This window comes from Piliocolobus tephrosceles, chromosome 15, assembly GCF_002776525.5.
Source record: "Piliocolobus tephrosceles isolate RC106 chromosome 15, ASM277652v3, whole genome shotgun sequence".
Taxonomy (NCBI): Eukaryota; Metazoa; Chordata; class Mammalia; order Primates; family Cercopithecidae; genus Piliocolobus; species Piliocolobus tephrosceles.
Window position 1 is genome coordinate 105,473,499 of NC_045448.1, and position 23,780 is coordinate 105,497,278.

At 37.8% G+C, this 23,780-nt stretch overlaps 1 protein-coding gene across 11 annotated transcripts in view; it reads left to right on the forward strand.

The window, feature by feature from the left end:
* The window catches only part of TSGA10 (testis specific 10), a 154,971-nt gene extending 131,469 nt beyond the window's left edge, over positions 1-23,502 (forward strand). For 9 of the 11 annotated variants that reach the window (XM_023211406.2, XM_023211407.1, XM_026456412.2 and 6 more), the window contains 4 exons: positions 10,428-10,630; positions 12,290-12,394; positions 12,586-12,735; positions 22,551-23,502. In XM_023211406.2, the coding sequence (XP_023067174.1) occupies positions 10,428-10,630; positions 12,290-12,394; positions 12,586-12,735; positions 22,551-22,575 (483 nt within the window). In that variant the 3' untranslated portion in view covers positions 22,576-23,502. The remainder of the gene's footprint in view (positions 1-10,427; positions 10,631-12,289; positions 12,395-12,585; positions 12,736-22,550) is intronic. The other 2 variants (XM_023211410.2, XM_023211404.1) reach the window with 1 other exon arrangement.
* Positions 23,503-23,780: the final 278 nt, after the last annotated feature.

Sequence of the window (23,780 nt, forward strand, 5' to 3'; positions counted from 1 at the left end):
TGCCCCAACCTCCCAAAATAGTGGGATTGCAGACATTAGCCAGCATGCCCAGCCAACAATTTTAATTTTTTTTTTTTTTTTTTTTTTGAGATGGAGCCTTGCTCTGTCACCCAGACTGGAGTACAGTGGTGCCATCTTGGCTCACTACAACCTCCACCTCCTGGGTTGAAGTGATTCTTCTGCCTCAGCCACCCGAGTAGCTGGGATTACAGGCATGTGCCAGTACACCCAGCTAATTTTTGTGTATTTAGTAGAGACAGGGTTTCACCATGTTTCCCAGGCTGGTCTCAAACTCCTGACATCAAGTTATCTGCTCGCCTCAGCCTCCCAAAGTGCTGAGATTACAGGCATGAGCCACTGTGCCCAGCCAACAATTTTAATTTTTGAATGTTTGTCTTGTGTCCTATGAACTTGCCAAATCCACTTAGTAGTTCTAGGAGTTTTCCTGCAGATTCCATGGGGTTTTCTAGGTAAACAACCACTGTATCTGAAAATTAAGACAGTTTTATTCTTTTCTGATCTGTGTGCCTTTTCTTGCCTTCTTGCACTGTTTCATACGTAAGCACTATGTCAATTAAGAATAGTGAAAGTGTATATCTTACCTTCTTCTCGATATTACACAGAAAGCATTCAGTGTTTCACCACTAGTGTTATCTGTAGTATTTTGTAGTTGCTTTTTATCAAGTAGAGGGATTTTCCCTCTCTTCCCATATTTCTAAGAGGTTTTCTCATAGATGGATGTTGAATTTTGTCAGATGCTTTTTCAGCATCTAATTATGAGATCCGATGATTTTTCTTATTTAGCCTATTAATATGATAGATCACATTGATTGTTTTTGAATTTTGAACTAGCCTTCCATCCCTGGGATCACTGAGATAATTTTAAATAAGAAAAGAGAAGTTAGGGTCAAAAATATCTGTATTGCCACCTTCATTCTCCTATAAAAATAGTTTAAAGCACGATCTGGACCTTTTTGTCAGTCTTAGTTTTCTTTGCATTTCTTTCTTTAAAAAATATATTTACTGAGCTATATTTGTTGATATATCATTCACATAATATACAATATACCCTGGTCTTGATTTTCTATCTCTAAATTAATAGTATATCTTTTTTTTTTTTTTTTTTTTTGAGACAGAGTCTCACTCTGTGGCCCAGGCTGGAGTGCAGTGGTGGGATCTCAGCTGACTACAAGCTCCGCCTCCCGGGTTTACGCCATTCTCCTGCCTCAGCCTCCCGAGTAGCTTGGACTACAGGCGCCGCCACCTCGCCCGGCTAGTTTTTTGTATTTTTTAGTAGAGACGGGGTTTCACCGTGTTAGCCAGGATGGTCTCGATCCCCTGACCTCATGATCCGCCCGTCTCGGCCTCCCAAAGTGCTGGGATTACAGGCTTGAGCCACCGCGCCCGGCCTAATAGTATATCTATTAACTAACTCTTCTCAAGAGGAATTTTGAGAGCATGAATTCCAAATATTCTTCCTTTAATATCTTTTAGTGAATACTTATGCTATGGATGATTTCCTTAGGCATAATATGAGAAGTGCTTTGGAAAATCTCATATAATTTTTGAAGGAAGCAAAGGATTTTTAAAAATGTAGTCATCACCTTAGGCTACAATGGATTTCAGAACCTAAAACTAGAATAAGGTTATTTTCTCCCACTATAGACATTTTGTTACATTTCCTTTTGGCCCTTTTATTTTCCTAGCCAGATTTTTGTGTTCTTTTGCATAGTTGCAAAATAATATATTAAATGGATTATTCTACTTTTTACCATTTCTGTATAAAAAATTAAAAATTTTTATTAATGTATAAAACAACATGGAAAATTTTTTTTACATAAAACTTTTATCACATTTTGCATTATATCCTTAAGATGGATTCCCACAAGTGGAAATTTTGGCACATACAGCCAACAAGCTTTCAAAAAGCCACTGCTTCACAATTAAGAGGAAACATCATGAAAACAAAAATGGAAACAATAGACCAGTTAGAAGTTGAATAGAGAACCATGGACAGCAGCAGCTAACAAGAGCCCTTCTGGGATCAGAGCAAGCCTCAAAAACTTGCCTCAAAACTGCCCCTTCTCCTGTGAGTTTGGCAGAGAGTAGAATGGTGGCGATGAGGGGTTGGGGGCGAAGGGAGTAGGGGAAGAAGGGAGACACTGGGCAAGGGGTACAAATTTTCAGTTACAAGGTGAATAAGTTTGGGAGATCTAACGTACAGCATGGTAACTACAGTTAATATACTGTATACTTGAAATTTGCTGTGACTAGATCTCATGTGTTCTTAACACACACATACAATAGTACCTAGATGAGAGAGAGGTGATGGATATGTTAGTTAGCTTAATTGTGACAATCATTTTACAATGTGTGTGTGTATCAAAACATCATGTTATATTCCTTAAGTATGTATAATTTTTATTTGTCAGTCATACCTCAACAATGCTTAGTTAGGTTGGGAAGTAGTACCCCTTCAAAGGGATCAAATGTAACTGGATCCGACTGTGAAGCTACGTTACCCACAATTGATTGTCAAAATACATAGAACAGTCAGCTAGAAATTAAGAGAGACTAATAGTTGGATTTGATACCAGTAGGGACAGACCAGCCAGACACTTGACAGGGAGATCAAAGAGAGACAGTCAAAGAGAGCCTGGCTAAATCCATTGTCATCCTAATGGGAGAGGCTAGAATGACTGTGTAAATGCCCATGGGAGGGGATCGGGGTAACTATGTGCATACCCTGAGGAGCAACATCAGAGGCTATATACTGCAAGGGGAATAGACATCACAGAAACAGTCCAGACAAATACATAAGGAAATAAGCCAGTCACAACAAGCCCCAAGATGGGGACGATCAGTATTGAGACATGCTACAATATGTTATTTAAAATTTCTAGTTTTCAACAACAAAAATTTAACCCTCAAAAAGCCAGGAAAATGCAGCCCATCTATAGGAAAATAAAGCAAACAAAAGAAACTGTCTTTTAGAGCAGCTTATTATTTCGTTATTGTTAGTCTCTATTTGATGAGACATTGTTATTACTCCTTCTTTTACTTTTTTCTTTCTTTTTTTAGTTGACAAATAATAATTGTGTATATTTATGGAGTACAATGTGATGTTTTGGTCTACGTATGTAGAAAGATTTGATGTATGTATGGTAGACAGGTTTAATTAAGCTAATAACATATCAACCAAATTATCAACTTATTTTTTGCAGTGATATCATTAAAATTTTATCCTTTGGCAATTTTGAATTATACAGTAGATTATTATTAACTGTGGTCGCCATACAGTGTAATAAATCACCAAAACTTATTTCTCCAGTCTAACTAAAACTTTGGACTCTTTGATCAACATCTCCCCTTTCTCCATCCTTCCTCCTCCCACCATTCTACTCTCTGTTTCTATAAAGTCAGCTTGTTTAGATTCCACTTATAAGTAAGATCATACAGTATTTGTCTTTCTGTGCCTGGCTTATTTCACTTAGCATAACGTCTTCCAATTCCACCCAGGTCACCATGAATGACAGAATTTTTTTCTTTTAAAAGGCTGTATAGTAGGAGTCCCCAACCCTTGGGCCGCAGACCTGTCCGGGCCCATACCTGCTACCACAGACTGATACCAGTCCTAGCCACACAGCAGGAGGTGAGTGGTGGGTGAGTGAGCATTACTGCCTGAGCTCCACCTTCTGCCAGATCAGCAGTGGCATTAGATTCTCATAAGAACGTGCACCATATCGTGAACTGTGCATGCAAGGGATCTAGGTTGCACACTCCTTGTGAGAATCTAACTAATGCCTGATGATCTGAGGTGGAAAAGTTTCATCCCAAAACCATCCCCACCCCCTCTGCTGTCCATGGAAAAATTGTCTTCCATGAAACCAGTTCCTGGTGACAAAAAGATTGGGGACTGCTGCTGTATAGTATTCTATTTTGTATATATACCACATTTTCTTTATCCATTCATCTATTTTTGGCCTTACTTTACTTCCTTAAGTATGACTTCCTTTATTTCTTTGAACATATTTAAAAGAGCTGCTTTGGGCTGGACGCAGTGACTCACGCCTGCAATCCCAGCACTTTGGGAGGCTGAGGCCGGCGGATCACGAGGTCAGGAGATTGAGACCATCCTGGCTAACACGGTGAAACCCTGTCTCTACTAAAAAAACACACAAAAAATTAGCCGGGTATGGTGGCGGGTGCCTGTAATCCCAGCTACTTGGGAGGCGGAGGAGAATGGCGTGAACCTGGGAGGCGGAGCTTACAGTGAGCTGAGATCATGCCACTGCACTCCAGCCTGGGTGGCAGAGTGAGACTCCGTCTCAAAAATAAAATAAAAAAAGAGCTGCTAAGTCTGACTGTATATGTTTGCTGTCCTTCTATCAACTTCTTTAAAAGCTATAACATTTAAAAGTAATAATTGTAGCAATACATCATTGGACTTGTGACATATATAGATGTAAATGTAAGACACTAATATCACTAATGAGAGAAGGAAGAAATACAGCTATGTAGGAATAACATTTCTGTATTGTGCTGTAAATAAACAGTTCAACAGTAATAGTTGCAGATGTCAATACCCCACTTTCAATAATGAAGAGAGCGGCTAAGCAGAACATCAATGAGGAAATACAGGATTTCAACAACACAAAAACCAAATTGGCATTTACATAAATATATAAACACTCTTCCAACAACAGTAGAATATATAGTCTTCTCAACATGGAAGATCCTCCAGAACAGATCATACATTAGGCCATAATACAAGCCTCAGTAGATTTAAGAGGATTGAACTGATGCAAAGTATGTTTTCCCACCACAGTGGAATTGTTAGGGATTGATAAAAGAAGGTAATTTTGTAAATTCACAAGTATATGAAAATTGAGCAGCACATTCCCAAATAGTGGTGAGTCAAAGGAAAAATCACAAAGGAAAAAAATACTCTGAGATTAGTGAAAATGAAAGTGTACTGTGTCAAAACATAGGATGCAGCTAAAGCAGTACTTAGAGGGAAATTTATAGCTATAAATGCATATCTATATTAAAAAGGAAGAAAATTCTTAAGTCACTACAGCCTTCCACTTAGAACACTGGAAAAAGGGAACAAACTAAACGCACAGCAAGAAGAATGAAAATAATAATCCAGATTAGAACAGAAACTAAGTGAAGAGAAAACAATCGAGAATCAAAGAAGCCGCAAGCTTGTTCTTTCAGAGTATCAACAAAATTGACACATCTGTAGCAAAGTGACAGAGTCAAATTACTAAAATTGGGAATAAGAGAAGGGACATCACTACTAACCTTATAAAAAAAAGTATCATGGGGAATATTATGAACAACTGAATGCCAAAAATTAAATGTTTAGATGAAATCAACAAATTTCCAGAAAGACACAAATTATTAAAACTGACATAAGGAAAAGAAGAAAATCTGAATAAACCTATAACCTAAAGAGGTCAAAATAGACATTTTTAAACTTCCATAAAGTAATACCGAGGCCCAGATGGCTTCAGTTGTGAGTTCTTCCGAATGATTCAAGATGCATTGATCCAAAATTTTTGCAAACTCTTCCAAAAGTAGAAGAGAACACTTCTCAGTGCATTCTATGAAGCCATTGTTGTCCTGATGCCAAAGCCAGACAAAGACCTCACAGGAAAATAAAACTGCAGACAATGATCTCTTATGAATACAGATGAAAAATTCTCAAGAAAATACTGTAACACTGAATCCAACAACACATAAAATGAAATTTACACCATCAAGTAGGGTTTATTCCACGAGTGCTGGGTTGGTTAACACCTGAAAACTCAATTAATACATCATTATATCAATAGAATCAAGAACAAAAACTACACAGCCTTCTCAATGGATGCAGAAAAAGCATTTGGCAAAATCCAACATTCTTGCCTGATAAAAACACACTATAAACTAGAAATAGAAACTTTCTTGACCTCACAAAAGGCATCTATGAAAAACCCACAGCAAACACTGTATTAGTGGTGATTGAATGCTTTTGCCTTAAGATCAGTATCAATACAAGAATGCCTACCTTGCCTCTTCTATTCAACATTGTAGCAGAGGTTCTAGGCAGGGCAATTAGGCATGAACAAGAAATAAAAGGCATCCAGATTGGTAAAGAAGTAAAACTATCTCTGTTTGCAGGTGACATGATCTGAAATACAGAAAATCCTAAGAATCCACTAGAAAACTATTAGAATAAATGAGCATCAGGGTTGTAGGACACAAGATCAATATGCAATTATCGTATTTCTTATTTCTATACATTAACGATGAACAATCTGCAAATGAAAATAAAAAAAATTCTATCAAACAGAATCGCATCAAAAAGGGTAGCACTAAAAAAGGACAAATACGGCCGGGCACAGTGGTTCACGCCTGTAATCCCAGCACTTTGGGAGGCCGAGGCAGGCGGATCATGAGGTCAGGAGATCAAGACCATCCTGGCTAACATGGTGAAACCCCGTTTCTACTAAAAATACAAAAATTAGCTGGGTGTGGTGGCACATGCCTGTAATCCCAGCTGCTTGGGAGGCCGAGGCAGGAGAATCACTTGAACTGGGGAGTCAGGTTGCAGTGAGCCAAGATTATGCCACTGCACTCTGCCTGGTGACAGAGCAAGACTCTGTCTAAAAAAATAAAAACGAAATAAAAAAAGACAAATACTTGTACTTTGCAAAACTACAGAACATCGTCAGCAGAGATTAAAGGAGACCTAAATAAAGGGAAACACATCCCACGTTCATGGGTCCGAACACTTACCACTGTTAAGATGGCATTACTCCCAAAACTCCTCCACAAATTTAATGCAGTGCTTATCAGAATCCCAGGTGTCGTCTTTGTAGAAATTGTCAAACTGATCTAAAATTCATATGGAAGTGCAAGTGAACAGCCAAAACAATCTTGGAAAAGAAAAACAAAGTTGGGAGACTCACACTTCCTGATTTCAAAACTGGCTGCAAAACTAAAGTAATCAAGACAGTGTGGCACTAACATAAGGAAAGACATAGAGGTTGATGGCACAGAATTCAGAGTCCAGAAATGGTTTATACATTTGTGCCCAAAAGATTTTTCACAATACAGGTGCTAGGACAATTCAATGAGGAAAGCATAGTATTTTTAGCAAATGGCGTTGGGACAACCTAACATCTATTTGGAAAAGAATGAAGTTGGATCACATGCAAAGATTAACTGAAAATGAATCATAGCGCTATATGTAACAGCAAAAACTATACTAAGAAGAAAATACAGAAGTAAATCTTTGTGACCTTGGGTTAGGCAGCGTTTTCTTAAATACACATCAAAAACACAAACAAAAAAAAGAATAAATAGATTAAGTAGACTTGATCAAAATAAAAAACCTTCTGTGCTGCAAATGATATCAAGAAAGTGACAAGACGGCGCACAAGATGTGAGAAAACATTTGCAAACCGTATATCTGATAAGAGATTCATATTCAAAATATATAGCGGTGTTTCATGCCTGTAATCCTAGCATTTTGGGAGGCTGAGACAGGAGAATCGCTTGAGCCCAGGAGTTCAAGACCAGCCTGGGCAACGTGGCAAAAACCCATCTCTACAAAAAATACAAAAATTAACCAGGTGTGGTGGTGTGCAGTTGTATTCCCAGTGACTTGAGAGCCTGAGGGGGGAGGTTTGCTTCAGTGAGCCGTCTTCATGTCACTGCACTCCAGCTTGGGTGACAGAATGAGACCTTGTCTCAAAAACCAAAAACCAAAAAACTTAATAACCCAATTAAAAAACTAGGCAAAGGATATTAATAGACATTTATCTACATAACATACATAAATGGCCAATAGACACATGAAAAGATGCTGAACATCATTAATAAAAAAATGCCAATGAAAACCATACTATTTCACAACCACTAGGATGGCTATAATCAGAGAGAAGATAAAAAATGTTGACAAAAATGTGGAAAAAGTGAAACCCTCATACATTGCTGGTGGAAATGTAAAATAGTAAGGCAACTTTGGAAAACATTTTGGCAGTTCCTCAAAGTATTAAAAATTAGATTACCTTACAGCTAATAAATGCCACTTCCATCTATTCAAGAGGAATGAAAACATGTCCATACAAAAACTTGTATACAAAGTTTTATGGCAGTATTCTTTGTAATAGTCCCAAAGTACAATAAGTCAAATTTTTTAACTCATGAATACATCTGTGATTTATCTATGCAATGGAATATTATCAGGCAATAAAACTAATGAAGTTTTGATACCTGCTAAAACATTGATAACTCTTAAAAACATTCTGCTAATAAAGGAAGCCAGTCACAAAAGACTGGATCCAGCTGAGAAACCACTATCATTATGGTTTAATGTACCCCAGAATCATAGTCATATTTTAAGTTTAGTCAACTCTAACTCTTATCTGTACTCAAAAAGGAAGCCAGTACACATTGTTTGTTTCCATTTGTATGAAATATCCAGAATAAGGCAAATAGTAGAAAATAGTGTAGAGGTTGCCTAGGGCCAGACAAGGTTCTGTGTTGGTTTTTTTGTTTTGTTTTGTTTTGTTTTTTGCTTTTTTTGTTTGTTTTTGAGACGGGGTCTCTTTCAGTGTTCAAGGCTGGAGTGCAGTGGTGCCATCTTGGCTCACTGTAGCCTTGACTTCCTGGGCTCAAGTTATTTGCCACCTCAGCCTGCTGAGTAGCTGGGACTACAGGCCTATGGCACCATGCCTGGCTAAGTTTTTGAATTTTTTGTAGCAATGGATTTTCACCATGTTGCCCAGGTTGGTCTCAAACTCCTGAGCTCAAGCAATCCACCTACCTTGGCCTCCTAGAGTGCTGGGATTACAGGTGTTAGCCACCATGCCCAACCTTGAGTTTCTTTTTGGGATGATGAAAACGTTCTCACATTAGATTGTGGTAACGATTGTACAACTGTGTTAATATGCTAAAAATCATTGATGGCATGTGAATTACATTTCAAAAAAGCTATTGTCAAAAAAACATCATGGTCCGTTTTCTACTCCTGCCAGCAAAGTATACGAGATTGCCATTGCCCAATGTAATGTTCATTAATGCAAACTAACACATTTGCCAATTAGATAGACTAGAACAGTGTCTTCGGTAGAGTTTTTCCAGTTCGGCTGAAAGAGAGTTTGCTCCCAGTGTGCATTTAATAATGACCTTTTTGATGGTCATGACCAGAGTGGGGAATGCTGGTGGCGTCGATTGGGCAGAGGCCAGGGAGACTGCTAAGCATCCTGTCATGTATAGTGCTGCCCCCACTCCAAATAATTATCCGACCCAAAACATTAGGAATGTTGAGGTAAGAAGCCCTGAACTGGTAATGGCATCTTGTTTTAGTTTATTTGATTACTAGTAAGGGTAAATTTTCCCCATACATTTACAATTTAATCGCATTTCTCCTTTTGCAGATTTTCTGATCATTATCATTCAGCTCATATTTCTCATCAGTGTATATGCATTCTTTATGCTAGTAGAGATATAAACTGTTAATTTTATTTACTAAGTTGATTTGTCTTCCAGTTGTTTCTTTTCAAATTTTGGTGAAGTTTATATTGACTATCAAAATGTTTATTTTTTTAATGTGACCCAACTTTTTTCTGCATTGTTTCTAGCTTAGAAAATTCCCCTACCTACTTATCTCCCTTCCCTGTAATTTCATTTTTATTTCTTTTCACTAGAATTTAAAGCTTACCTTTTCACATTTAACTTTTTTAATGCATGTAGAATTTGTTACGTATATTACAAGATAAGGAGTAATTTTTTTCTAAATACTAGTGACTGTTCTTCCTCCTTTTTAAAAAAGTTTGTCTCACTGAGCATATTTTAAAGCTCAAGATAATTTTCAAAAGGAAGCTTTCCACAAGTTTATGCATGAGAATAGAAGAGATTACTCCTTATATTAATTATATTTAATTATATTATTAAATATATATAATTATAATTAATTATATTAATTATATTAAGAGAACATAAGAGATTACTCTTATAAAGAATATAAGAGATTACTCCTTATATTCCTTAATTATGGAGTCCAATGACATTCTATAAGCATGTAGCTCACCTAACTCAGGAGAAAGCAGTGCTCACAGATATCCTGTCAGTCTTGCAGGAGTATATAAAGAAATATCAAAGCTGGTAGTGGAAACTGGTTGCAGTTTGAAATTAATAAGCCTTTTCTTAAATTAATGAATTTTCTGATATGATCAAAGAGATGGAGAAAGTGATACTATACATACATGTGTGGTGTGTTTATTTGGTGAGAAGGAGGGACACAATTTCAAATCACATTAAAAGTAGTTGCCAGTTTATAACAGATTATGAAAATTTTGTGAGTCCCTGATAATATAATAGTTAAGTGAATTAATGGGAATAAGTATAGATATCGTCTTCTTATTCTACAGATGGAGAATGAGTTAGATTCTGCTCGTTCTGAAATTGAACTCCTGAGGAGTCAGATGACAAATGAGAGAATCTCCATGCAGAATCTAGAAGCTTTGCTGGTGGCCAATCGAGACAAAGAATATCAGTCTCAGATAGCACTTCAAGAAAAAGAATCTGAAATTCAGCTTCTTAAAGAACACCTTTGTTTGGCAGAAAATAAAATGTGAGTTGTTTAGCAATATAAAGTCATACATCTTAATTTTTTGGTACTTTATAGATTAGTAGGATTTTTAAGCTAGAATTTAGAGAATTTGCCTTCTGTAATTTGTCATTAATTAAACTAAGGATCAGAAATATTGTGATTTGCCTAAGAGGTGGTACTTTTTCTATTATGTTTTTCTTATCTAAATTTAAGTTTAATGATCTCTATTGATTCTTTCCAACAGAGTTTTGAGTACAATAGAATGTCTGGTCTAAAATACTGCCTTTAGGAAATATAACAAAATGAGAAAAAAAATTAACCAGTTTGAAACCAGAAGAATTTTCGTATTTAGACCAATATATTGCAACCTAGTGTTTTCATTTGCCACATTGTATTTTCTTTTGTACCTATTGCATGTACTGGGTACCTAGAAGAACACCTGCCTTCACAAAATACAGAAGACTTCCTAGGACATCGATTTTGGCTTCTTTTCTTTTCTTTTTTTTGTTTTTCTTTTTTTTTAAGGATCTCTAGCACTCCTAGCACCTTATTAAAAGAACTTTGGCTGGAGCATTGGGTGAAAATGTCTCCCTGTATAGTGAATTTTTTTTCTATTAAACTTGGTCACCTCTCATAAAAACTGATGGGGGACCCTTAACCCCTGTTCTTACCTGTCCCACTTATAACACTTTTCATCCAGCCTCCACTCTATCCTCACATCTGAGCTCAGGGCATGGGGAAGGATAAGAAGCATGGTCTCGGCAATCATCCACTCCTAGGAGCCCCTGACTAAGCAAGGGCTTCAGAGCCAAGGCCAGTTTCCTTCAGAAACTGTTTTCAGGTTATGGTGGTGGTGACTGAGTCCTTCTTTTCCGTTACTGTAGCTAGGCTATTATGATTCCTTCAACTATTTTTGCAGGATCACTTTCTCAAGATGGTGGGTGGAAATCTACCTTCATGAAATATGCCAAAACTTCCACCCTAAGGGCTATGCTCTGTTTGAGACTGACTGGTAAATACTAACACTTAGAATTAGCATGAGAAATGTTTGTTATTAGTCTCTAAAGTTTAGATTTCAGCAGTCTATGATACTCTCCTGAAAGCAAGTGAAGAGGATAGAATGTTCTGTGTGAGTGGCATTCATCAATGTTTATCTTCCTTATGATATTGTGCCTTATCACAGGTTTTGTGAGGCATTGTTTGGCCTTAAGAAAGATTCTATGAAATTGAAGATTGTATTTATCAAATTTCATTATAAGGCACTTGGTTGAATAGATTATATAAAACAGACTATATTAATCATGGAGCTAGTGAATTCCAGTGTTAATTATTTGGTCATACTACTACTTCATATAATACCTCTAGTACTTACATTAAAAACTATGTATAGTAAATAGTATAGACAGATGATATATAATATGTTTCCACAGGGAAACTGAAACAGAAGGATTAACTAATTGAATGGGACTGGGATTGCTTAGGCTTTTCAAGTAGGCTACTCTGCATACTTACCATGTCTAACATGGGCATATTTTAGATGTACTAATAAATCTGGCCATAAAAATCACAATGTGATTTGGATCCAGCTGAGAAACCACTATCATTATGGTTTAATGTACCCCAGAATCATAGTCATATTTTAAGTTTAGTCAACTCTAACTCTTATCTTCTTTTAAACAGGGCCATCCAAAGTAGAGATGTGGCCCAGTTCAGAAATGTTGTCACACAATTGGAAGCTGATTTAGACATTACCAAAAGACAACTAGGAACAGAGCGCTTTGAAAGGTAAGTTTATCTCTATGCAAGCTCAAAAACAATGCTTTTCAGCATGGAAAGCATTGTTTCTTAGGTAAAAATAGGTTTTAGTTCTTTCATGATGGTTAGATTTTAAAGTATGAATTAAGCTACAGGTTTTTATGATAGTTTTACTACTTTTGCTGGATATAAAATTTTAAAGCATCACTATTTTGCTTTAGGGAGAGGGCCGTACAAGAACTTCGCCGCCAAAATTATTCAAGTAATGCTTATCATATGAGTTCTACAATGAAGCCAAGTACGAAATGTCATTCACCAGAACGTGCTCACCATCGATCTCCTGACCGAGGCCTAGATCGATCACTAGAAGAGTGAGTCTGTTTAAGGATCTATTCTCTTCAGATCAAATAGTAATATCTAGTATAGTGAATATTTGGGGTAATAAGGAAACTCAATAGTCTATCTTTAATAGTGATATTTAAACAGGATTACCAAGATATATTGATATAAAAATACAGGATTTTGATAATTAAATTAGAATTATATCTATTATACTAAAGCAAAAGGACTAATATTTTATCTGTTTGCATAAATTATATATTTTTTTATTTCCACAGTTTTGGGGGAACAGGTGGTTTTTTTGTTACATGGATAACTTCCTTAGCAGTAATTTCTGAGATTTTGGTGCATCCAACACCCAAGCAGTGTACACTGTACCCAATGTGTACTCCTCACTCTTCTCCCATCCTTCCCCTTGAATCCCCAAAGTCTGGTGTATCATTCTTATAACTTTCATCTGCGTAGCTTAACTCTCACTTAAAGTGAGAACATATGATATTTGGCTTTCCATTCCTGAGTTACTTCCCTTAGAATAATGGTCTCCAACTCCATCCAGGTTGCTACGAATGCCATTATTTCGTTCCTTTTTATGGCTGAGTAGTATTCCTTGGTATATTTATACCACATTTTCTTTATCCACTTGTTGTTCGATGGGCATTTAGGCTGGTTCTATATTTTTGCAATTGCAAATTGTGCTGCTACAAACATGTAGCAAGCACATGTGTGCAAGTATCTTTTTCATATAATGACTTCTTTTCCTCTGAATAGATACCTAGTAGTTGGATTGCTGGATCAAATGGTAGTTATACTTTTAGTTCTAAAAGGAATCTCTGTACTGTTTTCCATGGTGGTTGTACTAGTTTACATTCCCACCAGCAGTGTAAAAGAAAACATTCCCTTTTCACCACATCTATGCCAACATGTATGATTTCTTGATTTTTTAATTACGGCCATTCTTGCAGGAGTAAGGTAGGTATCTCATTGTGGTATTAATTTGCATTTCCCTGATAATTAGTGATGATGAGCATCTTTTCATATGTTCATTGGGCATTTGTATATATTCTTTTGAGAATTGTTTATTCATGTGCTGTTTTATTTGTTGCATTGATATTCTGAACTGTCACTCTTCATCTTGGAATGTGGCTTTTATAAAGTGTCCTTTTCTGGTGCATTTAGATTTTTTTCTTTTGCTTGACTCTACTTTGTCTGGTATTAGAGTTGCCACTCCTATTTTCTTATTGTTTCTATTTACATGGTAAATATTTTTATTTTTAACTTTTTTGAGTAACTGCATTTTAAGTATATCTCTGATATACAGTATGGATTTGAGTTTTGCTTTATGAGTCTTTGTGAATTTTTTTGAGAAATTTACACTTTTTTATTATTATTATACTTTAAGATCTAGGGTACATGTGCACAATGTGCAAGTTTGTTACATACGTATTCATGTGCCATGTTGCTGTGCTGCACCCATTAACTGGTCATTTACATTAGGTATTCCTCCTAATGCTATCCCTCCCCCTCCCCTACCCCACAACAGGCCACAGTGTGTGATGTTCCCCACCCTGTGTCCAAGTGTTCTCATTGTTCAGTTCCCACCTATGAATGAGAACATGTGGTGTTTGGTTTTCTGTTCTTGGGTTACTTTGCTGAGAATGATGGTTTCCAGCTTCATCCATGTCCCTACAAAGGACAGGAACTCATCCTTTTTTATGGCCGCATAGTATTCCATGGTGTATATGTGCCACATTTTCTTAATCCGGTCTATCATTGATGGACATTTGGGTTGGTTCCAAGTCTTTGCTATTGTGAATAGTGCCGCAATAAACATACGTGTGCATGTGTCTTTATCGTAACATGATTTATAATCCTTTGGGTATATACCCAGTAATGGGATGGCTGGATCAAATGGTATTTCTAGTTCTAGATCCTTGAGGAATCGCCACATTGTCTTCCACAATAGTTGAACTAGTTTACACTCCCACCAACAGTGTAAAAGTGTTCCTATTTCTCCACATCCTCTCCAGCACCTGTTGTTTCCTGACTTTTTAATGATCGCCATTCTAACTGGTGTGAGATGGTATCTCATTGTGGTTTTAATTTGCATTTCTCGGATGGCCAGTGATGATGAGCTTTTTTTCACATGTCTGTTGGCTGCATTAATGTCTTCTTTTGACAAGTGTCTGTTCATATCCTTTGCCCACTTTTTGATGGGGTCGTCTGTTTTTTTTTCTTGTAAATTTGTTTAAGTAGTTTATAGATTCTGGATATTAGCCCTTTGTCAGTTGGATAGATTGCAAACATTTTCTCCCATTCTTCAGGTTGCCTGTTTACTCTGATGGTAGTTTCTTTTGCTGTGCAGAAGCTCTCTAGTTTAATTAGATCCCATTTGTCAATGTTGGCTTTTGTTGCCATTGCTTTTGGTGTTTTAGTCATGAAGTCCTTGCCCATGCCTATGTCCTGAATGGTATTGCCTAGGCTTTCTTCTAGAGTTTTTATGGTTTTAGGTCTAACATTTAAGTCTTTAATCCATCTTGAATTAATTTTTGTATAAGATGTAAGGAAGGGATCCTGTTTCAGCTTTCTCCATATGGCTAGTCAGTTTTCCCAGCACCATTTGTTAAATAGGGAATCCTTTCCCCATTTCTTGTTTTTCTCGGGTTTGTCAAAGATCAGATGGTTGTAGATGTGTGGTATTATTTCTGAGGGCTCTGTTCTAGTCCATTGGTCTATATTTCTGTTTTGGTACCAGTACCATGCTGTTTTGGTTACTGTGGCCATGTAGTATAGTTTGAAGTCAGGTAATGTGATGCCTCCAGCTTTGTTCTTTTTGCTTAGGATTGTTGTGGCAATGCAGGCTCTTTTTTGGTTCCATATGAACTTTTAAGTAGTTGTTTCCAATTCTGTGAAGAAAGTCATTGGTAGCTTGATGGGGATGGCACTAAATCTATAAATTACCTTGGGCAGTATGGCCATTTTCATGATACTTATTCTTCTTATCCATGAGCATGGAATGTTCTTCCATTTGTTTGTGTCCACTTTTATTTCATTGAACAATGGTTTGTAGTTCTCCTTGAAGAGGTCCTTCACATCCCTTGTAAGTTGGATTCCTAGGTATTTTATTCTCTTTGAAGCAATTGTGAATGGGAGTTCACTCATGATTTGGCTCTCTGATTGTCTGTTATTGGTGTATAGGAATGCTTGTGATTTTTGCACATTGATTTTGTATCCTGAGACTTTGCTGAAGTTGCTTATCAGCTTAAGGAGATTTTGGGCTGAGATGATGGGATTTTCTAAATATACAATCATGTCATCTGCAAACAGAGACAATTTGATGTCCTCTTTTCCTAACTGAGTACCCTTTATTTCTTTCTCCTGTCTGATTGCCCTGGCCAGAACTTCCAACACTATGTTGAATAGGAGTGGTGAGAGAGGGCATCCCTGTCTTGTGCTAGTTTTCAAAGGGAATGCTTCCAGTTTTTGCCCATCCAGTATGATATTGGCTGTGGGTTTGTCATAAATAGCTCTTATTATTTTGAGATACGCCTCATCAATACCTAGTTTATTGAGAGATTTTAGCATGAAGGGCTGTTGAATTTTGTCAAAGGCCTTTTCTGCATCTATTGAGATAATCATGTGGTTTTTGTCTTTGGTTCTGTTTATATGATGGATTACATTTATTGATTTGCATATGTTGAACCAGTCTTGCATCCCAAGGATGAAGCCCACTCGATCGTGGTGGATAAACTTTTTGATGTGCTGCTGGATTCGGTTTGCCAGTATTTTATTGAGGATTTTTGTATCGACGTCCATTAGGGATATTGGTCTAAAATTCTCTTTTGTGTGTGTGTGTTTCTGCCAGGCTTTGGTATCAGGATGATGCTGGCCTCATAAAATGAGTTGGGGAGGATTCTCTCTTTTTCTATTGATTGGAATAATTTCAGAAGGAATGGTACCAGCTCCTCTTCGTATCTCTGGTAGAATTCAGCTGTGAATTTGTCTGGTCCTGGACTTTTTTTGGTTGGTAGGCTAGTAAGTATTGCCTCAATTTCAGAGCCTGTTATTGGTCTATTCAGGGTTTCACCTGCTTCCTGGTTTAGTCTTGGGAGGGTGTATGTGTCCAGGAATTTATCCGTTTCTTCTAGATTTTCCAGTTTATTTGTGTAGAGGTGTTTATAGTATTCTTTGATGATAGTTTGTATTTCTGTGGGATCGGTGGCGATATCCCCTTTATCATTTTTTATTGCATCTATTTGATTCTTCTCTCTTTTCTTCTTTATTAGTCTTGCTAGCGGTCTATCAATTTTGTTGATCTTTTCAGAAAACCAACTCCTGGATTCATTGATTTTTTGGAGGGTTTTTTGTGTCTCTATCTCCTTCAGTTCTGCTCTGGTCTTAGTTATTTCTTGCTTTCTGCTAGCTTTTGAATGTGTTTGCTCTCGCTTCTCTAGTTCTTTTAATTGTGATGTTAGAGTGTCAATTTTAGATCTTTCCAGCGTTCTCTTGTGGGCATTTAGTGCTATAAATTTCCCTCTACACACTGCTTTAAATGTGTCCCAGAGATTCTGGTATGTTGTATCTTTGTTCTCATTGGTTTCAAAGAGCATCTTTATTTATTCCTTCATTTCGTTATGTACCCAGTAGTCATTCAGGAGCAGGTTCAGTTTACATGCAGTTGTGCGGTTTTGAGTCAGTTTTCTTAATCCTGAATTCTAATTTGATTGCACTATGGTCTGAGAGACAGTTTGTTATAATTTCTGTTCTTTTACATTTCCTAAGGAGTGCTTTACTTCCAACTATGTGGTCAATTTTGAAATAAGTGTGATGTGGTGCTGAGAAGAATGTATATTCTGTTGATTTGGGGTGGAGAGTTCTGTAGATGTCTATTAGGTTCACTTGGTGCAGAGCTGAGTTCAAGTCCTTAATATCCTCGTTAATTTTCTGTCTCATTGATCTGTCTAATGTTGACTGTGGGGTGTTACATTCTCCCATTATTATTGTGTGGGGGTCTAAGTGTTTTTGTAGGTCTCTAAGGACTTGCTTTATGAATCTGGGTGCTCCTGTATTGGGTGCATATATATTTAGGATAGTTAGCTCTTCTTGTTGAATTGATCCCTTTACTATTATGTAATGCCCTTCTTTGTCTCTTTTGATCTTTGTTGGTTTAAAGTCTGTTTTATCAGAGACTAGGATTGCAACCCCTGCTTTTTTGTTGTGTTTTGTTTTCCATTTGCTTGGTAGATCTTCCTCCATCCCTTTATTTTGAGCCTATGTGTGTCTCTGGACGTGAGATGCGTCTCCTGAATACAGCACATTGATGGGCTGTGACTCTTTATCCAATTTGCCAGTCTGTGTCTTTTAATTGGGGCATTTAGCCCATTTACATTTAAAGTTAATATTGTTATGTGTGAATTTGATCCTGTCATTATGATGTTAGCTGGTTATTTTGCTGATTAGTTGATGCAGTTTCTTCCTAGCATCGATGGTCTTTACAATTTGGCAAGTTTTTGCAGTGGCTGGTACCGGTTGTTCCTTTCCATGTTTAGTGCTTCCTTCAGGAGCTCTTGTAGGGCAGGCCTGGTGGTGACAAAATCTCTCAGCATTTGTTTGTCTGGAAAGGATTTTATTTCTCCTTCACTTATGAAGCTTAGTTTGGCTGGATATGAAATTCTGGGTTGAAAATTCTCTTTTTTAAGAATGTCGAATATTGGCCACTCTCTTCTGGTTTGTAGAGTTTCTGCCGAGAGATTCGCTGTTAGTCTGATGGACTTCCCTTTGTGGGTAACCTGACCTTTTTCTCTGGCTGCCCTTAACATTTTTTCTTTCATTTCAACCTTCGTGAATCTGACAATTATGTGTCTTGGGGTTGCTCTTCTCAAGGAGTATCTTTGTGGTGTTCTCTGTATTTCCTGAATTTGAATGTTGGCCTGCCTTGCTAGGTTGGGGAAGTTCTCCTTGATAATATACTGAAGAGTGTTTTCCAACTTCGTTCCATTGTCCCCGTCACTTTCAGGTACACCAATCAGATGTAGATGTGGTCTTTTCACATAGTCCCGTATTTCTTGGAGGTTTTGTTCATTTCTTTTTACTCTTTTTTCTCTACACTTCTCGCTTCATTTCATTCATTTGATCTTCAATCACTGATACTCTTTATTCCACTTGATCGAATCAGCTACTGAAGCTTGTGCTTGCGTCACATTGTTCTCGTGCCATGGTTTTTAGCTCCGTCAGGTCATTTAAGGTTTTCTCTATGCTGTTTATTCTAGTTAGCCATTCATCTAATCTTTTTTCAAGGTGTTTAGCTTCTTTGCAATTTGTTTGAACATCCTCCTTTAGCTCGGAGAAGTTTGTTACTACCGATCTTCTGAAGCCTACTTCTGTCAACTCGTTAAAGTCATTCTCCGTCCAGCTTTGTTCCATTGCTGGCGAAGAGCTGCAATCCTTTGGAGGAGAAGAGGTGCTCTGATTTTTGGAATTTTCAGCTTTTCTGCTCGAGTTTCTTCCCATCTTTGTGGTTTTATCTACCTTTGGTCTTTGATGATGGTGACCTACAGTTGGCGTTTTGGTGTGGATGTCCTTTTCGTTGGTGTTGATTCTATTCCTTTCTGTTTGTTAGTTTTCCTTCTAACAGTCAGGACCCTCAGCTGCAGGTCTGTTGGAGTTTGCTGGAGGTGCACTCCAGACCCTGTTTGCCTGGGTATCACCAGCGGAGGCGGCAGAACAGCAAATATTGCAGAACGGCAAATGTTGCTGCCTGATCCTTCCTCTGGAAGCTTTGTCTCAGAGGGGCACTTGGCTGTATGAGGTGTCAGTTGGCCCCTACTGGGAGGTGTCTCCTAGTTAGGCTACCTGGGGGTCAGGGACCCACTTGAGGAGGCAGTCTGTCCGTTCTCAGATCTCAAACTCCGTGCTGGGAGAACCACTGCTCTCTTCAAAGCTGTCAGACAGGGACATTTAAGTCTGCAGAAGTTTCTGCTGCCTTTTGTTCAGCTATGCCCTGCCCTCAGAGGTGGAGTCTACAGAGGCAGGCAGGCCTCATTGAGCTGCCCTGGGCTCCACCCAGTTCGAGCTTCCCGGTCACTTTGTTTACAGACTCACTGCCGCCTCGCAGTTTGATCTCGGACTGCTCTGCTAGCAGTGAGCAAGGCTCCGTGGGCGTGGGACACACCAAGCCAGGCACGGGATATAATCTCCTGGTGTGCCATTTGCTAAGACCATTCGAAAAGCCTGGTATTAGGACGGGAGTGTCCCAAGTTTCCAGGTACCATCCTTGGCTAGTAAAGGGAATTCCCCGACCCCTTGCACTTCCCCGGGTGAGGCAATGCCCCACCCTGCTTTGGCTCACGCTCTGTGGGCTGTACCCACTGACCAACAAGTCGCAGAGAGATGAACCTGGTACCTCAGTTGGAAATGCTGAAATCACCCATCTTCTGTGTTGCTCATGCTGGGAGCTGTGGACTGGAGCTGTTCCTATTTGGCCATCTTGGAATGATCCCCCGCCACCTTTTTTTTTTTAAGTCGGAGTTTCACTCTTGTTCTCCAGACTGGAGTGCAATGGCATGATCTCGGCTCCCTGCAACCTTCGCCACCCAGGTTCAAGCAATTCTCCTGCCTCAGCCTCCCTGAGTAGCTGGGATTACAGGTGTCCGTCACCACATCCAGCTCAGTTTTGTATTTTTAGTAGAGATGGGGTTTTGCCATGTTGGGCAGGGTGGTCTCGAACTCCTGACCTCAGGTGATCCACCTGCCTTGGCCTCCCAAAGTGCCAGGATTACAGGCATGAGCCACCGTGCCCCGCCTAGTTTTTGTATTTTTAGTAGAGATAGGGTTTCACCATGTTGACCAGGCTGGTCTCAAACTCCTGACCTCAGGTAATCCACTCGCCTCAGCCTCCCAAAGTGCTAGGATTACAGGCGTGGGCCACCACGCCCAGCCATTTGGAAAATCTTTTTTAAAAATAGGTGATTTACACTGGGCATGGTTGCTCACACCTGTAATCCTAGCATTTTGGGAGACTGAGGTAGACAGATTGTTTAAGCCCAGGAATTAGAGACCAGCCTGGGCAATGGTGAAACCCCATTTCTACAAAAAATACAAAAAAAAAAAAAAAAAAAGAAAATTAGCCAGATGTGGTGGCTCGTGCCTGTATTTCCAGCTACTTGGTAGGCTGAGGTGAGAAGATCAACTGAGCCTGGTGGAAGGTCATTGCTGCAGTAAGCCGTAATTGTGCCACTGCATTCTAGCCTGGGCAACAGAGCGAGACCCTGTCTCAAAAATAGAATCGAACAGCATAAATAAAGTAGATGAGTTAAAATCTTTTACATTATTGATATGACTATTATATCACATCAATAGTAATGGTCTTAACCCAGTTATATTATCTTATAATTACTTTCTGTACTATGTGATATTTGTTGTATTTCTTCATTTGATCAGTCTTCTTTGCTTCTTAACAAATTTCTTTTGGCTTTTAGGAAGAGTTTATTTTATTTTAGTTGTTTTCTTTCTATTAATATGATTAACAATGCCCTTAATCACCTTTTTTCTCACTTAGCCTTTTACTCTCAGTTTCAAATGGTGTTCTTTGACTGGCACCTATTATCTAGACAACAGACAACACACGAAATTTACTTTCCTCTGACCACTGCTCTGTTTCCTGCCTCTCTAGTTTTGCCTTTTCCAGGTTGTCATATGAATGGAATCATACAGTATGCAACCTCTAGTGGTTGACTTTCACCCAGCATGATATATTTCAGATTTATCCAGTTTGTTGCATGTATTAGTAGTTGTCACATATTCCTTTTAACTACTGAGTAGTAGTCCATCATATAGATGTTCCACAGGTACTTTTTTTTTATGTTTATAGTCTTGGCCAGATGCAGTGGCTCCTGACTGTAATCCTAGCAGTTTGGGAGGCTGAAGCAGGCAGATCATTTGAGGTCAGGAGTTTGAGATCAACCTGGCCAACATGGCAAAGCCCCATCTCTATTAAAAATACAACAATTAGCTGGGCATGGTGGTGCATGTCTGTAATCCCAGCTACTCAGGAGGCTGAGGCTTGAGATTTACTTGAACCTGGGAGGCAAAAGTTGCAGTAAGCTGAGATCGCACTACTGCACTTCAGCCTGGGCGACAGAGCGAGACTCTGTCTCAAAAAAATAATAATAATAATTAAAAAATAAAATGATTATAGTCTCACAAGTAGTTGCAAAAATAATATAGACAGTCGCACATATCCTTACCCCAGCTTCTCTATGAAATATCTTACAGACTGGGGTATTGACATTAGCACAGTGTGATTAACTAGTCTATAGGCCTTATTCAGATTTCACTAGTTTTTAGATGCACTCATTTGTATGTGTATTTTTTTTTTTTTTTTTTACAATCCACACACAGCACCACTATGATCAAGATGCGAAGTTGTTCCATCAGCACCAAAGAATTCACTCCCTCATTATGCCTATTTGTAGCTGTAGCCCCGCCCTTCGTCATCTCCCTGTCTCCCGGGAAACACTACTTTCTTCTCCATCTCTATAATTCTGTCATTTTGAGATAACCTTTTGAGATTGACTTTTCTCATTCAGCATGATGCCCGTGAGATCCATCCAAGCTGCTGTAAGTATCAGTAGTTCATTCCTTTTTATTGTTGAATAGTATTCCATGATATGAATGTACCACAGTTTGTGAAAACTGAGTGAAAAAATATATTGTTTTTTGTTTTCCTTCATAGAAACTGAAGAAAAATCTTACATTTTGCTAAAGTGATACACTTACTAGAATATATTTGTTACACATGTTGAAAAAGTTGAATTAAAAATATTAATCAGCATGATTTTTTCTCTTATAGGAATCTTTGCTACAGAGATTTCTGACACCTGAAATGATTCTTCACATCCCTGAGAAAGGTCAAAGTTACAAACTGATTTTTTTTTTTTTTTTGCGACATGAGTGCATTTATCTTTTAAATGCTTGGCAATGTTAAATGTATTTATTAACTTTGTGTCTCTGAATCTCTGTTCTAATGTGCCATGTTGCAGTGATCTGAGATGACTTATAAAAACAAAAATGCATATGGCTGTTTCTATCCATGCAGTAATAGTGAGTGTAAAATCTGTTTACGTCACTATTGAACACTGTTATGTTCACTATCCGGAGTAAATAAAGAAACTTATTAAAACAGGGAAAAGTGTTTTTACAAAACTGATTTCCTTTCCTTTCTTGGTATCTCAAATAATTGGTTGATTAATTTTTTTTCTTTGTGATTTGTGCTTTCATGGCTGGAACATCTGTGCCAAAATGGGTACAATTTACCGATACTGGCCTGGGATCTGATATTCCATTTTGGAACCAATCTTACATAAATTCCATGCCATAATCTGATACTGAATCTGCAGAAAGTAGGAGTGTTGTCAGGGCTTTAAAATCTGTAGTATTGTACCACTCGAAGACTAAGTAACATACATTTTCTACAATTGTGTTTACTACTACTATTTTTAGAAAGGTAGGTGATGATATATCTGTCAAGAATGTAAGATTTTATTAAAAATCTGTATTTTTAATAAGTTTTCTTTCAAGTACTGCAATCAACTTAATTGCCATTTTATTTTATTGTCTGTAATCTAGAGTGACAAGATAAGTGATGTTTCCTTCCTCCCCCAATTTCCTAAATCTCTTACCTTATCTATCCATAGGCTTTGATGTAATGTTCATATTAGAGCCTGAATGCTACTGTATTTTACTGATATAAGCTATTTGTATTCTTGCCATTTTAATAAAAAAAAGGCTTGTCATTAATAGTATTCATATGATGCAGACAATTTCTCATTTTATGTAGTCACTATTCGATATGACTATAGTGATGTAGGAAAGTGCTCTGATTTAGGTTTTGTTTAATCACTAGCAAGCTGATATTTTACTATAATTTCAGGCTATATATTCACTTTAATTTGATTTTTTAAAACCTTCAGGTTCGGTCATCTAGTTTAAGACATTAATTACAGATTGGTTAAAAAATTAATAATGTAAAGTAAAATGCCCTTTTATAAGCATTTTAAAGAATAATATGCAAAAAAGTTGT